The sequence below is a fragment of the Protopterus annectens genome, chromosome 9.part0, assembly GCF_019279795.1.
Source record: "Protopterus annectens isolate FY-2018-M chromosome 9.part0, PAN1.0, whole genome shotgun sequence".
NCBI classification, from domain to species: domain Eukaryota; kingdom Metazoa; phylum Chordata; order Ceratodontiformes; family Protopteridae; genus Protopterus; species Protopterus annectens.
In genome coordinates, this window is record NC_056743.1 from 1,004,307,546 (window position 1) to 1,004,317,964 (window position 10,419).

The following is a 10,419-nucleotide window of genomic DNA, read 5'->3' on the forward strand; positions in this document are numbered from 1 at the left end:
AGCTATGAGGGCTTTGAATTGCCAGTTTCACATGTTAAAATACCAAAACTATCTCCTTTCACAGTTGAAATCTAAGGTTGATGCTCTGGCGGAAGGTATTGATTGTAAAGAGTTACAAGATTTAGTACATGTTTCTGAACAGGTGGGTAAGCATTCTTTGCAATGTGGTTTTGATGCTGTACAGGCCTCGTCTAGGGTGGCTGCCACTGGGTCAGTTCTTCGCAGGCACGCCTGGCTGAGGGATCAAAATTTATCTGACCATGTTAAAACAAGGATTTTAGATGCTCCTTTACTATCTGATGTGTTGTTTGGTTCTCCTGTTGAGGCAGTTTTAAAGAAAATGGAAGATAAGGCTAAGTCTATGCAGACTGTTAAAGATTTTTTGCAGGTTCAGCCTCCAAAGTTTAGTAGAAATTGGCCTGCTAAAGGGTGGACGTATCCTTCTTATGATTCCCAGTCTAGGGGTAGATCTAGACGTGGTAGGGGCAGAGCTCAGGGCTCTTTCAGGCCTAGAACAGGGAGTTCTCCTGCACAGTCTTCAGGTGAGGGCAGGGGTCAGTCCTTTCGTAAACAGACCCAATGGCCTACCTTTTCAGCTGCCAGAGCCTTCTCGTCTGGCAGCACCTTTGGGAGGAAGGTTGGCACTTTTCAAAGAAAATTGGAGTTTAATTACCCAAGACAGATGGGTATTGGATATCATACACCAAGGTTACAGGTTTTATTTCCATACCTTGCCTCCTTTCAGAGGCATGCCAGACGTTCCTCCTCAACAAAGAATAGAGGCTCACAAGCAAATTTCTCTGTTACTTCAACTAGGGGCCATACAGCCGGTCCCTATGCCAGAAGTGGGCCTAGGATTTTATTCTCGCCTGTTCCTAGTACCAAAGAAGGGGAACACGTGGAGACCAATTTTGGATTTATCTATCCTCAACACTTATCTGGACATTCCCAAGTTCAAAATGTTGACGTTACAACAGCTTTTACCTCTGCTGGGCAAAGATCATCGGATGGTAACTTTGGATCTCAAGGAGGCTTACCTTCATGTTCCTATCAGACTAAGTTGCAGGAAGTATCTGCGTTTTCGAGCTGGGACTTCTCACTATCAGTTCTCTGCATTGCCCTTTGGCTTATCTACTGCCCAGAGTGTTCACGAAAGTTCTGGCTCCAGTGATAGCTTTCTTCAGGCTAAAAGGAATACAGATCTATCCTTATTTGGACGACTGCCTGATTCTGGCTCAAGGAAGGGAAGAGCTTCTTCATCATTTGGAATATGTGATAGCAGTGCTAAGATGCCTGGGGTATTCTGTGAGCGAAATAAAGTCCAGTCTAGTACCCTCTCAGGACATGTGCTTTCTGGGTGTAAGACTGAATACAGCATCCCAGATGGCCTTTTAACCCCGGACAAACAAAAGAGTCTTTCCCTTTACTTCCATCAACTATCTCATCAGTCCGGGCTGACTGCAAGGACAGTCCTTCAAGCCTTAGGGTTCATGGCATCTTGTATTCTGGTGCTTCCCAATGCCAAACTGCATATGAGGAAGCTGCAATGGTATCTCAAAATGTATGGACACAGCACTGCCAGGATCTGGACACTGTCATTCAAATAATACCTTGCATTCAAAAGGAATTTTTGTGGTGGGCTCAGGAATGTCACCTAAACAAGGGACTCTCTGTGACCCGGCCAGAGGCGAGTCAGATTTTAACGACAGATGCCTCAGACAAAGCTTGGGGAGCTCATCTAAATGGAAAGTGGATACAAGACAAGTGGCCTGCCAGACTACAACATCTACATATCAACCTGAAGGAGATGTTAGCAGTCCAGTTTGCATTAATAGCTTTCAAGGATTTACTTCTTCCAGGGCAGGTGTTGATTCTAACAGACAACACAACTGTCATGTGGTACATCAACAAGCAAGGGGCATTCTTATCCTCTATGCAGGCAAGCAATGATTTTGTGGGAGACTGCTCTCAGTTTACAGCTCAATCTTCAGGCAAGGTTTCTGCCAGGAGCACAGAACTCCTTAGCAGATGTGTTGAGCAGGCGAATTATGGATCCCCACAGTGGAAATTGGATCCTCATGTATTTCAGAAATTGACAGTGTCATGGGGAACTCCAGACATAGATCTGTTCGCTTCTCCACTAAACCATCAGCTGCCAAAGTTTTGCACAAAAGGTTTCATCCCACAGCTTGGAAAGTGGATGCTCTTTCTTTCAATTGGAGCAATCTTCATGTGTATGCCTTTCCACCTCTGCCTCTCCTCCCAAAGGTACTTCTAAAGGTCAGACAGGACAAGCCAAGGATGATTTTAATAGCTCCAGATTGGCCTCGACAGCACTGGTACCCATTACTGAGAAGTCTGGTACGGAAGCCTCCATGGCCTTTGCCTTCGATTCCACACCTGTTGTCACAGGAGGACAGCCATTTGCTCAATGTCAAACTTCACTCTCTTCACCTAACAGCCTGGCATATTCTGTTTTGAACCATAGAGGGTCTCAACTTCCACAACAAGTTTTGAATGTGATTTTGGAAGCTAGAAGGCCTAGTACAAGGAAAGTGTACGCAGATAAATGGAAGAGATTTTTATTTTGGAGTGCAGCAAAGGATTTTGATGTTTCTGAGCCTAATTTAAGTGTGGCTCTTCAATATCTTACTGAGTTACTGGACATAGGTTTGTCCTTCTCTTCTATTAAGGTTCATGCTGCAGCAATTTCAGCTCACTATGAATGTGACCCTCCATTGTTTTCTCATCCTTTGTTCAAGCAATTTCTTAGAGGGGCAAAGAATATAAGACCCCCCCGTAGAGCTCCTACTCCTGCTTGGGATCTCAATTTTGTGTTGGAGAAACTCACTCTACAACCTTTTGAGCCTGCAGCTACTTCTGAGTTGAAATATTTATCGTGGAAGACTGCCTTTTTGTTGGCCATTACCTCTGCAAGAAGGGTTTCTGAATTACAGGCCCTTATGGCGGTTGAGCCTTTCTTGATTTTCCATAAGGATAGGGTATCTTTGCGTACTAATCCTTCCTTTATGCCTAAGGTGGTTTCTAGTGTGGCTTTAAACCAAACTATTCATTTGCCTACTTTTTATGCAAATCCCCAAAATAAAGGGGAAAAGATTTTGCACACTTTAGATGTACACAGGCAGTTGCGATATTATTTGGACAGAACTAAAGGGTTCAGGCAGTCTCAGCAGTTGTTTGTTTCTTTTGCTTTGAGTTCTCAGGGCAAGCCTGTGTCAAAACAAACTATTTCTAAGTGGATTGGGTTTTGCATTGCTTTCTGTTATTCCCATCATGGCAAGGAGATTCCAGCTGGGATTAGGCCTCATTCCACTAGGGCTACTGCCACTTGACAGCCTTTTGAGGGAGTGGCAACCAAGGATATTTTGGAGGCAGCTACTTGGAGTTCAGTGCATACTTTCTCTAGGCATTATCACCTGCCACTTTACTCTAAATCCAGGGCTGGTTTTGCCACTGCTGTTTTGCAGGGCATTTTGGCAGCTCCTGCTTCCTTGTAGTTTGGCCATCCTCCTTACCTGTGCTTTGGGATTCTACCCAAGTGTAAGGACTGCAGCAATGTGAGATGGAGAACATAGTACAGTTTTGTACCTCCCATAAATGTAGATGTTCAAGATCCACATTGCTGCAGTCAATCCTCCCTCCTTCCCCTCTGTAGTTAGAGGTGGTTGTGTGGGTTGGGTTGTAAATATTGTGTATATTGTGTATATTGTACATATAATTAGTGCAAGGGTGGTTGGTTGTTTGTTTGCTGTCTTTTGGTTTTGACCTTTATTTTTAGGGTCTTCTGACATCTGGGGCAAGAAAAGACTGAGGATATGACGTCTGTCATGCGCATTTGTACCCTGACGTCCTGATGTCAGTCAAATGCGCCTTGACCGACGTCAGCCTTATACTTTGATATTCGGGCCGACCGAGGACAGCGGACTACCCAAGTGTAAGGACTGCAGCAATGTGGATCTTCGAACATCTACATTTATGGTAGGTACAAAACTGTACTTTGCCCACAGACCCAATTCCCTCACCTTAGAGAGAACTTAAAAAACTTGATGATTTTTCTCACCAGACCTTATGGATGGTCCTCCCCTTTTGGTGAATATCTCAAAGTATGCCAAAAGCTAACCCTGGGCAATCCTAACAACAGTAGCTGTGATGCTGAGGAAGTCCAGCAAGATTATTTTTTCCACTCAAGGTCTTTAGATTAGGGCATCCCCATAAGTTAGATCACATTTTCTGCTGAATGTCGGCAAAGATCTTCATATCTTCAGTGGGCTATTGTTCGTCTGTCAGACCAGGAGTCTAGAGGGATGGACATGTTCGGGAAGTGTGCAGTTGCATCTTACTTTATCGTTAAGCATACACAGTTACTTGATGCACACAGTGTTTTCAGAGTACTGTCATTAATGAAGTGTTCTGGTTAAGGAGCTACTAGTTGGGCCGCCAACACAAAAGATAAAGTTGCCACATCTAACTTAATGAACAACATGGTTGATGTAATTTGTTACACAGAATTATGATATGCTGGCATGTATTGATCTAGCTCAGTAACTTTGTAAAAGACACAAAAATAGTGTTAGACTTCCCCTTTATGAGGACCTCTCATGTTTAGTAATGAGGTTAGTAGTCACTTTAGAAGTATGGCAGAACAGAATAAAAACCTAAAATGTTATGAGTTTCAAATTCTAGTCTCTACAAAGTTCATTTGCAAAAGTGGAGCAAGTGTTTGATGTAGTTTCAGCAAGGGCCACCGAGCAATTACTGGTATGAGGTGAAAGGGGATTGGGATATCCCTCTTTAATAACTACACCGATAGAAGTAATCATCACATCACTAGTCAGAGCTGTAGATAGTCTTCAGGTAGCCAGTAAAACACTTGAAACTTTTCCTGTTGTCATCCTTGGGGAGACACTTGGAAGGAGGTTGTACCCTCGCTTCATTGTGTGTTCATTGATTACTTGTGATAGCTTCTTAAGGGGCTTGATATCCAAAAGCTAGAAAATTCTTTTTAGTTACTCGTGTTTGCCCAGTTGTGCTGTTTTGTCCTCTGTAATACCTTCCTGTTATAAAAAACAAGGAATCCATGAGATGCTTATACTTTTGTATAAGAGCCAATAACTGTCTGGTCAAGTATCTTACCCTTGTGTCACACACATCCCCCAAAGTGTTCGTGTATGACCTCAGTAATGACTCACCAGAGGCTACTAGTGACCATGGTTTTCCTGTACATCGGTGATTGACCCTTTGATTTGGCTTCCATGGAGCAAATGCCCCAGCCAAGTGTGTGCACTGATGAAACTTTTCCATCCCTTGGTCATCACAGTCAGTTTCCCAAAGTATAAACTTAGTCTACACCTGAATCTGGGGTGTGTTTTACATACTGTAGCCTGAAAAACCATCTTGCCACCAGAGAAAACTGCAGGTTTGCACCTTGCCATCTGGCAGTAGCTTTGGCCTGCGGAGGTTTGGTAGAGTTTGTGCTCAAAAGTTTGAGCTGCATAGCAGCTACTATTTCTATGGTGCCCTGTGCTCGCCTACATAGAGGACCCCTGCAAGGGAGTGCACAGGTATCATCGATGACAGCACAAGCAGTCAGCATATATCAGAGAATTACTGCAATGCTGGTGAATGGAGCACCTGAAGTGCTGATTGCACCCCCACAATCTGTCCGTAGGCAAATAATTCTGAACTCCTCTTCCCATTATCACATTCAGCATAGATCCGTTTGCTTTAGGGTAATGAGGGGACATTTCTAGGCTAGAATGGCACAAGCATCATAATTCCATCAAGAATCTCCCCTTCATATCAGTGTTGCGGAGCTCTGTACAGCCTTGATTTTCCTTTCATCTTTTCAGACTGACCTGCCCAGATACTTAGCCATCCATGTAGACAACATGTCAGTAGTGTAGTAAAGTAACATATAAGGGGGGACTTGCTCCTTTCCCACATGCAGGAAAGCTGTGAAGCTATGGGTGGGTTGAGGCCATATCCCTCAGCATGTTCTTTGGTGTCTGTGTACTTTGCAGGGGAATTCAAAAGTCTAGCAAACAAGCTAAATGAAAATCTTCTATCTAACTAATGTTCCTTAGGCAGTACAACAGTGAACAGAATAATTTGCAGAAAGAACAAAATATTTTTCAAGTGAGGCCTGCCAGTGTTGACCTGTTAGTATCACACTGAAATACAAAATGGTAGAACAACTTTTCTCTCTTTCCAAACAGGAAGAACGATGAGGAATATGCTGGCAAAGATGCGGCCTCAGGGCTTTCTTTATGCTTACTTGCCATCCCCTCAGTCTGTTGAGTGGTCTTGAATGCAATCTCCCATCTGCAAGGGGGTCCAGAATGCCAACATGTCAAAGTCCATATTGATTTTTCTCACCTCTTATTGGCTCACACAGGTAATGTTTCTGCTCCTGTACACCCTAGAGTAGCCTCCTCAGGCTCAATTATATTCATTGAGCTAATACCACAACAGAAGCTGCTGAGGGATGAATTATTTCTTATTTTGAATGTGGACATCTATCCTAGCTTCATAAGGCAAGGTCAGGAATATATTGGACTTCTGTCAGGAAACAATGAGTAGAAAGCCCTGCAAGGAGAAATAGAAAAGGTTTGTCAATTCTTCAACCAGACAAAGCATACAGTCTCAATAGGCATGCCTAGAGTAGTTTTTGATGTGTTTTGGATAACTCTCTGAGCAAGATTCTGGTCTTTCTGCTTAAAGTTATATTTAGTGGCAATCTATAATATTCATCGGAAACTGCACTTACTTTGCAACCATTAAAGCTAGCAAGGCCTTCCTAAAATATGTCTTGTACTTAAGATCTCCAGTCAAAGACCTTGTGCCACTGTGGTACCTTTCTTTATTTCAGAAGCATTAACCAAAAACTTTTCCATGCCAGCTTCTTTTGCGAAATCAGAAAACCTTTCTTGAGAAGCTTTCTAATGACTATCAATTTAGCCACAAGGTTTTCAGAATGGCAAACCTTGCTGATAAAACCCCCCTACCTGACATTGTACAAGGATAGAGTTACACTTTGGATAAATCCCTCATTCAAGCCAGGGTTGGCACGTGGAATTAATTTGAATTGGTCCCTTAACCTACCAATTTCTTCCCCAGGTACCAGAACAAAGAAGAATACATGAGCAGGTCTTTGTTTCCTTCACACCTAGTAGAAGCAACTCTATATCCAAATTCACCCTGTGTAGGTAGATTTCAGTTTGCCACATCTCAGCAGGTCATGATTTATGAAGAACTCCCATAGCCCACTCAGCCAGAGCAGTAGATACTTTGGCCATGTTCCTAAGAAATGACTCACTGGGCGCTATAAACAAAGCCTTACATGGACACTTACACCAAGCTCAACAAGTTAGACATTACTTCTAGAGCACATTCTTCTTTGGGGCTTTGTACCTGGTCTTCACCCATCCAGGTATGTAGCTAGTAACTCTGTTGTAAGGGTGACTGAAAATGGACCGCTTGTTAACAGTCACAGAAGTTATTTCCTTACTGTAATGCTCAGTCTGCAAGCAGTGTCCACCTTTGGTAGAATATCCCTGTCTCCACCCCCGCTTCCAAAGTTGGTGGGATAATCCAGCCAGCTTGCTGCTGTTTCCTCTCATGAGATTACATACTGGCCAGCATTTTTTCCTCACTTAACTCTTTACCAGAAATTCCTGCACTGTGTTCTGATGGTAACCAGAGAAACATGCCAACAAAGAATTGACAAAATGGTAACCAACAGAGAAGTAGAGAGATGGCTGCTAGGCAGCATCTTAAGAGCTAGAAGGCCCCAAGAATTTCCATGTGTCAAGTGGTTCTAATTTCTATAAGATTTGCCAATCTTAGGTGAGGGTATGGTAAGTGCATAACTTTGTACATACATGTGGTTAGTGTTTTTTGTTCTAAATTGGAACTCTTGAAGCTGCAGTAAGGCAAACCTAGTCTGTCTTCCTATATCTAGTAGATCATGGGCTCATTTGGATCTTTGTAACATTGTTGTGGCATGCTTTCTCAAATGACTTTTCATCTCGTTAGCAGGTTTTATATATATATATATATATATATATATATATATATATATATATCTATTTGGTATTTTTTTCTGTAGCTTACTTCTATGTTGCCTGCTTACCATTAGCCTTCCTGCACCTCAGCAGGCCAGTTCAGCCCTCATATATGTCAGGCACATACAAGCAGCCATTATTTTTTTGTTGGCAAGTCCCTAATCCCACATCCAGTATGGGGGACTGTGATGTCAGTCATGCCTCTGAATTTAAATATTTCTTTTCCATGTATTTGCAGGATCAACAACCCATTCCCTTGTGATTTGCACACACTCATGCACCCACTGTGAAGTCTACTTTCACATGGGGGTTGAGGCAAATGCTCAGTTGTAGCTGCTATTGCATCGCTCACTCATTTTTCAAGGGAAATGTGGCAGCCTGCTTTGTTCTGTCTCCCCCAGGATAGGCACAGCCATCCTCCCATACCAGCTGCAGTAGATGCCTGAGCTGCTAATCAGTCCCAGATTGCATGACTCTCTGTGTTATCCCTTTGCCAGTGGAGGTGGTAGAGTCACTGATCATACTGAAAAAGAAGGTTGAGAGACTGATTGTTTTCATTGCTTATCAAAGATTCAGGCTTAAAATTAGTTTTTACTTCACCATATATTGCAGACTAGTGACAGACAGTGGTACAGCAGAATCATTTTATTTCTGAAAAAGCATAGTTTTGTTTTGACTAGGAGGTTACAAATAGTTGGGTAGTTTTTGCATCTGCGTAGTAGTCAAAAGATAATTTAAGAAAGAAAAGCAGGTTTACCTATGAACCTTAAATTGATTTATCTGCATTTTGACCTTCCGCAAAGCAAGGCTTGATGTTGACTTAGTTGTCCTTTTTTTAGCTTTGTACCTTGTGGTTACGCAGCCAATGCTGCAGTGCATACAAATCAGCAGACATGTCATACATTTTTGTTAATTAAAAGTCCAATTCAGAGGAGATGAGATGACAACTAATACTTTTTAACATGTTATTTTCTTCTTTAGAACAACCTGAGTAATCCCCCTACACCTCCGTCCTCCTTACCTCCTACCCCTCCTCCGTCTGTGCAGCAGAAGCTGGTTAATGGAGTAGCTTCTTCTGAAGAACTGACCAGTCAGAGAAAAGATCCAGTAGGGCAGCGAAGACTGGTGCAACAGAAAGGTAAGGAGAGATACCAACCATGTATAGTTTCCGCGAATGTTTAGGACTATAGCACTAACCCCCTTATAGCTTATTTTTTAAAAATTGGGGCTCATTTTGGAATCTTTTTTTTTTAACATTGTTGTGGCATGCTTTCTCAAATGACTTTTCATTTTCGGTTAAAAAAAAAAAGGCAGGTTTTTAATTATTTAAAAATTATATATATAAAAAAATTATTTTTTTTTTTTTTTTTTTTTTTTTAGTTTTTTTTTTTTTTTTTTTGTTTTTTTTTTTATTATTTTTTTTTTTATTTTTTTTTTTTTTTTTTTTTTTTTTTTTTTTTCTTTTTTTTTTTTTTTTTATTTTTTTTTTTTTTTTCTTTTTTTTTTTTTTTTTTTTTTTTTTTTTTTTTTTTTCTTTTTTTTTTTTTTTTTTTTTTTTTTTTATTTTTGTTTTTAAAAAAAAAAAAAAAAAAAAAAAAAAAAAAAAAAAAAAAAAGAAAAAAAAAAAAAAAAAAAAAAAAAAAAAAAAAAAAAAAAAAAAAAAAAAAAAAAAAAAAAAAAAAAAAAAAAAAAAAAAAAAAAAAAAAAAAAAAAAAAAAAAAAAAAAAAAAAAAAAAAAAAAAAAAAAAAAAAAAAAAAAAAAAAAAAAAAATAAAATTAAATTTGGAAAAATTTTTTCTGAAAAAAAATTTCTATTTTCCCCCCCTTAACCAAAAACCCCTTCCCTAAACCTTTAAAGGGGCCTTCACCCCAAAAATTCCCCCGGGCCAAAAGAATTTTTTTGGGGCCAATTTTTCCCAATCCCACTAATACTTAATTCACGGGCCCCCAATTTAAAATTTTTTTTCCCCCTGATTTGAAATTTCAAAAACCCCAACCCTTTATTTAAAACCAATCTCCACCCCTTAACCCAAAAAGGGGGTTAAAATTGCCATTGTACCCCTTTTGGCTGCCAAATTTCCATTTTCCCAAAAAGGGGCACCCTTTTGTTCCCTTTTTCCCCCAATTAACAGAACCTTTTAATGGGGAAATCCTGACTCTAAAATCCCAATTATTTTTTTCCCCCCATGGGGGGGAAATAATGAATAAAAAAAATTAAATAGCCCCCTTCTTAAAAAAATTTCAGGAAAAATTTGTTTTCCCAAACCAAAATTTTGAACATTAAACTTAAAAATCATTTTATTTCAAAATTTTTGGGTTTTTTTACGGGATTAAA

General features: G+C 40.3%; 1 protein-coding gene across 1 annotated transcript in view; it reads left to right on the forward strand.

Moving 5' to 3' along the window:
* KMT2D (lysine methyltransferase 2D) overlaps positions 1-10,419 on the forward strand; it is a 3,358,270-nt gene that overhangs the window by 2,936,847 nt on the left and 411,004 nt on the right. Inside the window, exon 41 of the mRNA XM_044082193.1 lies at positions 9,066-9,222. Coding sequence (XP_043938128.1) covers positions 9,066-9,222 — 157 coding nt within the window. The remainder of the gene's footprint in view (positions 1-9,065; positions 9,223-10,419) is intronic.